We start from the raw sequence: 12,812 nt of genomic DNA, 5'->3' as shown, positions 1-12,812 counted from the left end.
TTCAGTGACACGATGTTCTCTCAAGCCAGTGATGTGTCCTGTTCGTGGAGGTGAGGGAGTTTATACTAGACAGTGAGGGATACATGAAGGAGAGGGAGCAAAAAAAAAAGAACAAAAAAAAAGAACAATGAGGAGTGAGGGTCGAATGGAAAGTCAGACTGAATAGAAAATTGAAAAAAAAAGAGAATACACAATGAGCTAAGATGAAAAATGAAATGGGCCAAGACGTGGAGACAAATGCTGCTGAAAAAAACATGGAGCTGGTGAAAAGCAAGACGGAGCAAGAACAAGTAACAGATGATTACAGCTCTGTGGAGTATCCCTCTTGGACTTGAATACAATCTCCAAGTCCAGCCCGGGTCTCGGCCATCCAAGTCTCCACTACAGCAAAGTGCGAATATCTTGTGCTCTTCTCTCACTGCCTTCTTATCTCGTTGTACTCAAATGTTCAAACGCCTTCCTGCCTGACCCACATCATAAAAAGTAAGGATATATGAAGACGTTTATGGAAGTGTATACACTCCCCTTTGGCAAGCTGCTGGCAGCGGGCGGTGGCCTTATAAAAGTGGCCTCTGTCTACCTATAAAGCCTGTAAAGAATTATTGCTGGTGTGGTCTTATCTGAATGAGAGCCAGCGATGGGTATCTCATCCTCATATGATAGCCTTCCTAGTGCTATCACATTCACTAATGGATGGAGATCCATACAGTAAGCTGATATCAGATGAGAGGTGTGAAGATTTCAGTATTAGCATATGTGTGTTTGTGTCTTACATATGTTTGTGTGTCGAGGTTTAGCACGTGTCGCTCTCGTGATTGTCCAGTCTTAACAGAGGAGGAGGAGGGAGTTAGTGTGTGTGTGTGTGTGTGTGTGTGTGGGTCTGTATGTGTATGTGTGTGTGGGAGGGGAGCGGGGGGCAGGCCATTTATCATGTTGTGGAGCTAGTGAGGCTGAAAGAATGGAAGAAAGGCTTGGAGGGAGAAAGAGAGATTGGCCTTTCCTGATTGCCAGTATTTGCGGGTAATAGTCTAACACCTTGCTCCTGTTTGGTCCCTCTTGGTCGGCACGTGCACGGTCTGTGTGTGTGTGTGTGTCACCGCTCTGACATCTCCAACATCTAACAACACCATCACCATCCATTCCAGGTTCACCCCAGATGGCAGAGAAACACAAGCATTCCAGAGAAAACACTTGCTTGTCTCCACGGGAGAGACCAGTCAGCGCCATATTCCCCAACCCCCTGGACCCTGCACAGGTTAACACACACACATGTATACACCATCTACGCACACGTAGGGATGGGCGGTATAACCTGTATGAATCAATTCATTGAACCAATAACAAAGATAATTAAAACCTCTATTAAAGAAGGAAAGTTTCTGAAGGACTGGAAGTCAGCCATTGTTGTGCCAGTTCATAAATCAGGAGTCCTGACTGATGTGAGCAATTACAGGCCTATTAGCATTTTACCCGTCATTTCCAAATTCACAAAGAAATGTGTTGCTGAACAGCTGACTACTCATCTCAACAGAAGCCCCCACACATTACAGTTTTCAAGCCAACCATTCCTCTGAGGTAGCAAATTGCTCCTTCTTGGAGAACATCAACTAAAAATGGTCTAAAGAGGTGTTGTTGGGGTTATACTTTAGACTTCAAGAAGGCGTTTGATTCTGTCAACCACCAAATACTTATATATAAACTAGCTCATTAAATTTTTTCTGCTAACATGCTTTGCTTGTTGTTGAGTTGGAGGAAGTCCTTTCTTGCAGGCAGAGTTCAGTGAGTACTGTGGTGCGCAGACTCAATGTGATGACCTATATCAGGTTGATTGATTCTATTACTGTACTGTACTGGATTCTGTAGTGTCTGACACTGTAATTTATATCCATGCAAAAATTGAAAGGCAAAACCGAATGCTGAGGAAACATGTCTGCAAAAATGAAGTGCTATTGTACTTTGTTTGGTGATTTATAGGGAAAGAAAAATTGAAAAAATCCAATTTGGAAAGTGAAAAAGTAAGCCATCAGCAGAAGGACACATCATAAATGTGCATCTTTGTCAAGACATGTCACTCATTTATGAGACATAAAGCAGTCCTTCAGTATACTGACACAAGAAGAATCACAAAAGTTCACAAATCCATTTCTCCATTTACAAGAAGGATAGCTTTGTTATAAACATATCAGTTGAGTTGATAAAAAGTTGAAGATACAAAACTAAACAAGGTGGTAATATTACTGTGACTCCTAAATTGCATTTTGGCAAGAAATGTCCAAGTTTTCTAACCAGGCTTAAAATACTGTAATTGTAAACAGAAACAGCTATGGCACTATAATGTTATAGCTCCTTCTCTCCCTCACAGCAGCTGCTGAGACTCCTTATAAATAAAAGTAACTTTAAACTGCAGCCACAACATAAATCTTTAGGATCATAACAATGTTAAATAGCACTGAGAATATCATTAAAAGTAAAACAATAGAAGGTGGCTGTGGTGTAAAGACAAATTGAACAGTGCTCTTTGCAGGCATATTTATCCAACAGTACAGCGGCCCCTAAAGGTGCATATTGGAGCAGAAAACAAGGTCACCTTCATCTTGTACAATATATCTCAATGGATGACTTTTGACTTGAGGAGGAACAAATTGCCTCCAGGATGAGGTCACATGCCATAAGTCATTTTTAATGCAGTGTAGAAAAGCAGTTTTTTCAAGTGCAGCAGATGTTTTATTAAAGTTGGCCTTCATGAACCAAAGTCAGACAGTCCAGTATCACCTCATAAAAAATCATTCCAGTAAAGCAAGCTTACAGTAATGTTGCCAGAATAATAAGAGCCACCCAGAACAACATAGTTCCTTCACTCGCTGAAGGGCAGCACATAATGCAATCACACACTCTATTCTCTGTGACAAAGCTACTGTAACAGAAAAAAGAATGTGTTTGCTTTTCATGGCCATTCATCTCCAAACGGCCGGTGCTGCTGCTGCCGGCATCACTCACCTGTTTTTTTCTTCCGCTCTGATGTTGCGTTTGAATCAAAAGAGTCGTTTTAAGTCTGCAGATGAACAGATGCTGGGAGGCCTGACAACCCCCCCCCCCCCCCCCCCCCCCCCAACCTGACAGCAGTGGCCACTAGCTATTAGCTGCTAATGGAAAATTGATTATTAGAACCATCGATCAGCTGTTTCATTTACTGTAATTAGAGCAAAGGATTTTCACACATTCAACACAATTTCTTTTTGACTCTGCTTGTGTGCTGTTCTTTGTTATATACCGCTCAACTGTGTTATCTCACTTACACTGTGTCATGCTATTTGGATTTGACAGTAACTTGAGCTTCTTGTTATTTGTACAGAGAGCTCCTCCTCATCAGATAGGCGATAACACTTTACCCCGGAGTGACCCCAACCTCTCAGCACCAGACAAAGGTAAAATACTACTACTTTAGCATATTCTTTCACATCCTTTACTATACACACACTCTCAACACCCATAAAAAAACCTCAAAATACATTCTCACCTTTCAGGGAATCCCCTCCAGTAGAATAATAAATCCAACATGGGAAGGCACACTTCATTAAACCTGCTCTACAGTGTAAAATTTAAAATGTTTTTATTGTTTCATGTGTCCCTTGTTGTTACTTAAAAGAGCATTCATTCCCATCATTCAAGAGTTGTCTCTGCAGCAGTAACAGGCAGCTTCTCTACTTCTCATTGATGCTTACACAAACGTCCAGGGTGGCGGTCATCTGTCCCGACATGCAGTGTGTGGTGACAGTTTGACCACAGCATGACTGGAGGCATCTGTCTTCACGCAGCTGCTTCAGAGAGCATTACCTTGTCGGAATGGGCACACATACACACACACACACACACAAAACCACAAATGCATTCACACACACATGCTGGGCTCCCATTTTCCTTCGACTCCTAACCAGCCACACTGCCTAGTTTACAGTTTTTCATCATCCTGGAAGAGTAATAAAATTGCAGGTATAGTTCCTGCTGTGCTGATGGATGTGTGTGATATTCATGTAATGAAGCATAATCAAGGGAAGATGCATATTTCTTACATTTTTCTGAGAACAATATGCCTGTGAAAGCTGACCTCCCACGTGTAATTAAAATAAGTTACTGAACTCCAACAACTACAATATATATATATATATATATATATATATACAATGAACATGAACTTTATGTCCTATCATTAGTGCTTCTCACTGCAAAAAAAAAAAAAAAAACAGAACCACGTTCAGAACAGTTTGTGAAATAATTAGAGAAATACGGAAGAGACACCTTGAAATGAAGAGTGAGGAGTGAGGATGTGATAGCTTCCTTGTGACTCACACACACACACACCTTTCCATGTGTGATCTATAAATAATGCAGTGAGAGCTAGATGAGCTGCAACAATATGGTAACTTGACACTTTTTTTGCATATGACAGTGATCAAAGGTGCAAGAATTTACACGAAACCTGTGATTGTATGAAAGTGTAGTTTGTCACATTTTCTGTCATGAACTTTTAATTATGACTTCAGTTATCAAATATAGTGTTGTTAAGAAATGATGCTCACAAGACTGTAGTTTGTCATATACAGTAACAAAGAAAAACAGCTTTTTGCACCAATTTGTTTATCACACTGCAAACAAACTTTTAAATGTGTTTTTCACTGAAACTGAAATAGCTCCTTCACTTGAAGAAGCTACTTAACAGCAAACTTTTGATTGACTGTGACCTGAAATCTAAAAAAAGGGGGGGAAAAAAGGGCAATCAACAAAAGTCAGCAAGTCCGTAACAAGTGTATTTATATTTTACAGTTTAGTCATGTTTATATAAAATTCAATTTAGACATAGACCTTAGTTATTAGATTATTAGTTAGTAGACCTTTTTTCTATTTTCTCTCTTAATTTGTGGGTATTTTTTTCTACAGCAGCTACAAGACTGAAACTAATTAAAAGTCATCTTTGAAAACCAAAATAGGATTACGATTTACATCAGCAAATAAAACCTACATGATAATGTAAGAGATGACTTAATGGAAATATGAAGTCACTGATATGAAAAATGAACCGACAGACCTGTTGTGCTGACATGTTGCATATCAATGTTGTCTCTCTGCTGGAAATGTTCACTGATGTCAGTGTTTGTTGGAAGAAAAAGATTAACACATTTATGAACTAAATCTACAATCCCCCTGAAAACTGATACAACAAAAACAGCTGGGACATATCAGACATCAAAGACTGAGACAAGCCCCAACTTGCTAACCTGATGCGCCAGATGGTTTGTTACACAGAACCATCTGAGAAGTCGTCCTTGGAAACTGTTTGGAAAAGGGCAGGCATATTAAAAAAGTACTTGGCTGGTAATTGGATGAGCCATCTGTCTATCACTGTCTGTCATGGGCTCTCACTTCTCGCTATTGTCGCACCTAAACCACACCTGTGGCTTCCTGTAATTCTTGGAGGCTGATTGGTCCAAACTACTGGTGCTTCAGCCACAAGCACATAACTTGAGGCCTGACAAGATGGATTCACTCATGAACTTGCAAATCCAGCTGCCTCACAATGTAACCAACATACTGAGAAGACATAAAAATATAACATACACATATGACCTAAAAATGTATAAAACGAGACTAAAAGTAACAATTATGAAACAACTAAGATGTAACTAAAAACCAGAACTGCAATGATTAGTTGATTGATCATTTAGTCATTCAACAGCAAATGAATCTGCAACTATTTGGATAAGCGATTCATCTTAATATTAATATATTCAATAGAAAATGATCAACAGACTAATCACTAAGAAGGGTAAAGCATCTTATTCAACCTTGCACAAACTATGTGTACTTGCATATTTGGTGTGAAACTGGCTGTATTGCAGTTTGTCTGCAATCCTCAATGTGATCTTTATAAATGACTGTGAACTGATCATGCTCACTCTTATGTACATTGTATGTTACACCATTCATCTAAAATATGCATGATTCCACATTTTGTTTTCACTATGTTCTCCATGTTGTCCTGTGTTAATCCATGACCTGTTGAGTGACTTGTGATGTTTCTGTGTACTGTAAGTGAGACCCACACCCAGTAGCTGGAGCCTAGACAGTGTTAAAGAGGGCACAACAACCTTCTCTGAATCTGTTGGCAAATTGCTATGCCCTCCTGTACCTCCTAGGCCACCGTACTCAGGTAAACTGGCCGATCACAGTGAATCCTCTAATGAAGAATGGTACTAATCTTCCGCTCTGGCTTTTGACACCTTCTTCTTGCTGTGGTGTTTTTCTACCTGAGGCTCTCAGCTACTGACTCTCTGCTGTTTATACCATTCACACACATACTGATGCAAGAATCTTCTCTACTAATCTGCTTGAAATGCTGATATTTTCTGGTATGACATGTATTAGATTCCAGTCAATTCCCAGATTTGTCTTTTGTCCTTCAGTTGCCTTGCACACCATTACATTTCAACAATGGGTTTTGTTTTAGAGTTTTTTACCCCTTCTTTTTCTGCCCTCATTGCATAGAGCATTAACAGCTGTTGGATGTAAAAGCAGCTTAAGGCAGCCTAAAGAACCTGCAGAACATCACCGCATATTTGATGCTTTAAACCACTGGCCCCCTCAGCTCTATGTGTGTATGTTTGCATGACTCATGCTGTGTCATCCTGGTGAATGGAAGAAACAAGTCCACTAATTTGAATTTGCTCTCCTTTCTTCTCCCTCTCTCTCTCTCACATGTCTTTCATCTGGCTGTCAGCAGGCTCCTCAGCTAAAAACATGAGGTCGCAGTCCCCTGCCCCCACATCCAGATCGCCGCAAAAGGTTAGTTCCGTCTGTGTCATTCACTCCCTCTGTCCGTTTGTTCACCAGTAGGAGTCTTGGGCTTTTTTTAGTTTCTCTTTCTTTGCCCGAGACAGCCTGACCTTGCTCAGTGACAGCCTCAGGCTTTTATCCTGTACTGCTTACCGGCGAGCTCCAGGGTTTTTATCCTTCTCTGTGTCAACTGAAGACTGGGGAGCTTTGCATTACTGCTCACTGAAGCTGCTAACTGCTCCAGAGCTGCTGATTTTGTAGTTTTATGACTTGGATGTCCCAAAACAGGACTAGCTGGAGGGCATCTATCGTGTGAGCTAAATGTACACCTGGTAGATGCCAACTGTTGTCCACTGTGGGAGGATATCACCTGGCCTACTTGCCAAAAACATGCAAAACAAGAAGGATTTATTCAGCCTAACTACGTGTACTTGACAGTGAATTAGAATTTCAAAGTGAGTGTTCCTTTCAGCAGCTCTCAACTGAGATGTGTTTATGCAACTTTTAATATCTGTGACCTCAAGTGTTTTTATTTTTATCTGCAGATAAACTGATTACTCCGCCTTTGTCTCCAAGCTCTGATTTATTGCTAATGAGCTTCTTAGTAGTTAATAACACTCTGCATAAGCAAAAGAGGTGCAGCAAAGGTTAACTAAGCGTCTAGTGAGCTTTTAATGAGGGTAAAAAGTTGTTTTGGAACTGTGGTGAATCGAAGCTTGTTTCCTGCTAACTGTTATCTTCTTTGTGAGCTTGTCACAAGCAACAGTGCTAAGCTTCCAGCTTTGTTGCGGGTGTGATGTGTTCTTACATGTGACAACTACCAAGAATGTTTGTGTGTGGTCTGCGTTTGTGTGTGTGTGACGCAGAGCGACAGAGAGTGAGTGAGCACAAGTCTGGAACCAAAGTGTGAGTGACAGCTTGGCACTCAGCATGCTCTGTCAATCAGATTTGTGTGTGTGTGTCTGTGTGTCTGTGTATGTCTGTGTGTGTGTGTGTGTCTGCATTCCTTGCCGAGCTCTATAGAAGAGGCCTGGAGCAAAGCACCAAGCTGCCCATCACAGCACAGCCAGCAACGGGTCCTCAGTAGACCTCCAGAAGGCCTCATTGTCTGGCACATGAGCAAACACGCGCCGAGCACAGGTATCAGTCAGTGTAGCCAGGGGCCCATTACCGGACCACTAACCCCAGGACAGTACTCAACCTGCAGAAAACACATGGAGCCAGTCTGACAGGGTAGCAGTTACTCATCTCCAGAGGTAGAGATGATATTTAGTAGTAGCCTCTGTGTTGAAAAGTAGGTCAGGAGTTTAAGCTGCTGGACAGAGTTTTATTAAATCTACCGATTTTCATCATGCTGGCCCTAAATGTGAAAAGGGTTGTCTAGTCGTGCATGTCAAATGGCTCTCTTTTTGTGCATGCCTCCTGTAGCATGAACAGTACAACCTTACAGATCAATTGTATACTCCACTAGATCCAATTAAGTTTTTGCAGATATAATAACAAAATGGTGTAATTGCTCAGAAAAAACATTTTGATGAGCGATCGGATTTTTGAAGTGGGGAAGTGCAGCATATTGTGTTTTTTCATCTCGGTGCACAGGAACAGTTGATGGAGTGGAAAAACCTGCCCTCTCAATCTGTTCACTGACTCTTCTGAGTATTTATTGTTGCTGTATGGCTGTGTCAGCACACGTGTTGCAGCAGAGCAGAATAGGGAACGCATATCATGCCAGACTATGATGTGATGTGTTTACTGCTTTTGTTGTGAAAATGTCAAAATACAATCTAAAGTAAATGTATCTAACCTACACAATGCTTTATTTTCATTCTTTACAGAAGAAGGGTCTATTATGTCAAGTTGTTTATTAATCTGACTCAAATGTTTGCTTTTATGGTGAAATTCTTTCCACATTGATTGCTTCAGTCCTTGACATGAAACAATTTAGTAAGCAAAATCCTTGATAGAAACTGCTTCAAGGGCTGTTACAAATTATTGTTTTAATTATCACTTAATCTAAAAGTTATTTTCTTACTTAATTGATTTATTGGTATTCAAAGAAAAGAAAAAAAGACCCATCAGATTTTCCCAGAGCCTGAAGTGATATCTTCAAATTGTTAGCATTGTCTGTCCAACATTCAAAACAAACTTAAACTGAAATCTAATCGGCTTACTGTCACATCAGACTAAGAAAGGCAGAACATTGTTACAACAGCAGCACTACAGATCAGCAAAAAACTGATCTTCAGTGCATTTTAACATACTCCATAAATAACTGATGATCACCAAAATTGTTGCTGATTAATTTTCTAACTCTAAATCCCTGATTAATTGTTTAAGCTCTATATTTAGGTTTCATTAACCAAAAATGTTGTGAACTACTATTCTACTGTATGCAACATTTTAAAAACTCCTAAAAGACTTAGATGTCCTGTCATTCTCTCTCTCTCTCTCTGTAGACCACAGTGCCACCTTTCACCCCTTCACCCACCGAGTGCCAGTCTACTAGCCTGGTCTCCAACTCCCCCGTCCTCTCCGGCAGCTACAGTAGTGGCATCTCCTCCCTCAGTCGCTGCAGTGTGTCAGAGGCGTCGGGCACCGAGTTACCTACAGGCGACCACCCCACCCACCCGCTGCCTCCACCCACCACCTTGCCAAACTCAGTCTCCAGCAGTTCGGATGAGCCTATCCGCAGAGAGAACAAGACACCGCCCCCCTATAGCGTGTATGAGAGGAACAACCCTCGCAGGCCTGTGCCGCTGCCCCACAGTCTCTCCATCCCCCCACAGATGGACCCCCCAGCCCTGCCACCCAAGCCTCACCAGCTCCGCACAGGAAGCATGAAGCTGGACGGAACCTCCGACCCTCGAGTCCCCAGACCAAGGCCTCTGCCGAGGAAGGTGTCCCAGCTATAGGTGCTGGTTTGGGTCGAGGGCTGAGGCTCGTGGCAGGAGGTGGAAGAAACACACTGGCGTATTTTGCACTTTTCTACTGGGCACTCACTTGTTTTTTTTTTGTGATCTTCAGCTTGACATTCCTGACCTACACTCCAATAAAAGACACAGGCCTATAGATTGACAGGCAGTCACAAAACTGAAGACACTGTCAAATAATGAAAGTTTCTTTTTGTATTTACTAGAGGGCATTGCATTGACTTTGACTTAGTCATTCCGCACTTTTAGCTCTAGTACATACAACAGGTCTCCACAGTCAATCGCAACATATGTTTACCAGAACACTCTAGAAAAACACAGTTTTGATAGATGTAATAAACTCAAATATATGTATATTGGTATATATGAGAATTGTTTTTGCCTTAAGTATTGAAAAACAGAGTCTTTTATCCGTGAGTCTTGCACGTTTTTTTTTTCTTTGTAACAACTCTGTACATTTGTACACTGTATGGCTAAAAAAGGTGCTAGAGGCCTCGAGTATGCATTTCAGTAAAGTGTAGTAGACAAGGGTGTGTTCCCATAGTCATATCCACACGAGCAATGGTACAACAAAGTCACTTTGAATTTAAAATGCATTACCAACAAATTTCCACACTCATAAGCTGCTGTAACACCTGCATTTTAAGCCTGATTGTACTATTTACTATAGTACAGTACTATGACATTTTTACTTAAGATAAAAAATGTGGTAAATATGGGCACAGTAATGACAGTCATTTTGAGTTATTGCCACCTTAACAAACTCTACTGCCACACCTTCTCAAAGGTATTAAAATCAGCCTATTACCTTTCACACAACTTAAGACTGACCACCACAGTAATGACATCATTAACCTTGGACCAAACACAAAGGCATATGTAGGTACAATTGCATGCTTTGCTCAGAGCTTGAAGTTTGCCATTGACCATTTCCATTTATGTGAACACACCCTATTCCTCCTGCATGATGTACAAGACAACAGATCTTTAGGTTGGGGGTGGGGTGGGGGGGTTTACAAAGTATTGTGCCAAAGGAAAATGTACAATGTGCTGTAAAGACCTGGAATTTTTAGGGACCTGGAACCAAGAAACTTTGGAAATGCTCATCTGAAAAGACATTTTTAAGAGATTTGAAGGAAGAATTTTTTTTAAGTGTTTTTAAGTTGACACCCAAAAATTAAACTATAATCTACTGATCAGATGTAACTCTAGACAAGCACAAACAAAGTTTTATCATCTGTAATATGACATGTACTGTTATCATGAATTCTCTATTTGACAAAGCAGTAATTGGAACATGAACTTCACTGTCAGCAGTGACCTTAAAACACGTGAGGAATGACACTCACTTAGAGAAATATTTACAAACTAATCACTGTCAAATATGTGTATAGCTGAGATTTACTTTCTGTTTAAAAGAGAGTTGATGGCACTGTAAAAAGTCGCCCAGTTCAACCACATTGCATTGCTGCAGTGAAGGTAAGCTTTCTGTGGCAGACAGATTGCACACTGTTTTGTAAAATAGAGGACATCTTAGCATAAAATAATCATCAATCTTAAATTCAGTGAAACATTTTTTGAGATGGGGTGGTTTGGGGGTGGGGGGGGTAGCTTTAGTATTGTTTGTATGTTTCATTTTTGTATGGTTAATTTACTCTTTGATTTGTTGTGAATTTTTGAGATTAAATATTCACATTAATCAGTACTTGAGAACCTGTAAATTATATGATGAGATTAATGTAAGTATGCCAAATATAAAATTTGTGTATTACAATTAATGTAAATATGGTGTTTTTAACAAAATGTAGCTATAACAATTTACAGCTTTGAATGTAATGTTGAAGCAGCAAATTATTATTATAAATGTTCAAACTTTTATGGTTTTGTGAGTGTAGGAAAACAAAGGTCATGCATAATGACACCTAACACATTTACAAGTTCAATAAACTACCCTATGTAATACAAATGGATTGATCAATAGATTTCTGTTAATTAGACTTACTGTAAGCTTGTCTTCTTCCATGGTGTGTTGAGGTTTCACAGAAGAAAAACATTCACCCACCGATGCAGAGATCCAGCGATGTCACTGGCTTCGGCCAAGTGCCGGTATTGGGTTGATCTTGTCGGAGGGTGGGAAGCCAGTTTGGGATCATGTGGTTCTTAGTGTTATTGGACAAATCTCTTCTTTTGGTTTGGGATCTGAAGCACTGAAACCACTTACTTTAGGAGAAAATACATAGAGGGCCACTTCATGAGCCACAAAGTAATCTACATCTTCACCACGCTAACAGTCCCTAAAAAAGATTGGTGAACATTATGTGAACTGATCATTCCATTTAAGGAGATTGCTGATGTGTTTGTGTATTTGAGGAGGCCCATGGTGATGAATCTGACACATGAAAATTGAGAAGAACCCAAGGATGTGTTCAATTATATCAAAAAAGTAGTGGTTTAAAACTCCTACACAGAATATTGCATTAGGGGTTGTTTGTAGTATGTTGTAGTGTTGAAGTCTGTTTATAGATATTATGTTAGTCAGTCCTAAAAGTGTGTTGTGTGCTTGTGTAACATATTTGAGCGTCTGCACAAATTAACCTATAAATTGACACAAGTAAGTATAACTAGTATAACTTATACGTTAGTATATGTTGAACTGCTAAATGTGCTTAGTCACTGGTTTTTGCTGCACTTGAAGCAGGCCTACCAATACATGAAATGACCAAATTACCATTTACGTCTTCATAGAAACAATCATGACCAGATGAGCTGGGGAAATTATTCTTAAAAGTTTAAATTAATATCCTATTTTAGTTTGTGGCAACCAGATTGACATGGAATTCTATTCTCCATAAAGATGTAATTAGCTCACTCGCTAATCTGCTCCTCTCCCTGAATTATACATGATTGAACATCCAGCCGAGCAAAGTGGCAAAGCTTGGAGAAATCTCCCTCTGGCACATGCGGTTCAGAGGCAGTGGATGAGTTACTGGTGTGTGGTAACAGAAGACACATTCATACAGAGAAGCAAGTTCCCTGTTCATCACAAAGCATCTA

At 40.2% G+C, this 12,812-nt stretch overlaps 1 protein-coding gene across 1 annotated transcript in view; it reads left to right on the top strand.

Annotated features, from left to right (window-relative positions):
• dock4b (dedicator of cytokinesis 4b) overlaps positions 1 to 11,339 on the top strand; it is a 111,748-nt gene extending 100,409 nt beyond the window's left edge. The window contains exons 48-52 of the mRNA XM_053313912.1: positions 1,146 to 1,255; positions 3,353 to 3,425; positions 6,089 to 6,205; positions 6,776 to 6,837; positions 9,285 to 11,339. Coding sequence (XP_053169887.1) covers positions 1,146 to 1,255; positions 3,353 to 3,425; positions 6,089 to 6,205; positions 6,776 to 6,837; positions 9,285 to 9,740 — 818 coding nt within the window. The 3' untranslated portion in view covers positions 9,741 to 11,339. The remainder of the gene's footprint in view (positions 1 to 1,145; positions 1,256 to 3,352; positions 3,426 to 6,088; positions 6,206 to 6,775; positions 6,838 to 9,284) is intronic.
• The last annotated feature ends 1,473 nt before the right edge of the window (positions 11,340 to 12,812 follow it).

This window comes from Scomber japonicus, chromosome 23 (genome assembly GCF_027409825.1).
Source record: "Scomber japonicus isolate fScoJap1 chromosome 23, fScoJap1.pri, whole genome shotgun sequence".
In the NCBI taxonomy this organism is placed as follows: Eukaryota; Metazoa; Chordata; class Actinopteri; order Scombriformes; family Scombridae; genus Scomber; species Scomber japonicus.
Note: the sequence above shows the minus strand (reverse complement) of the source record. Positions and strands in the feature narration are given on the sequence as shown.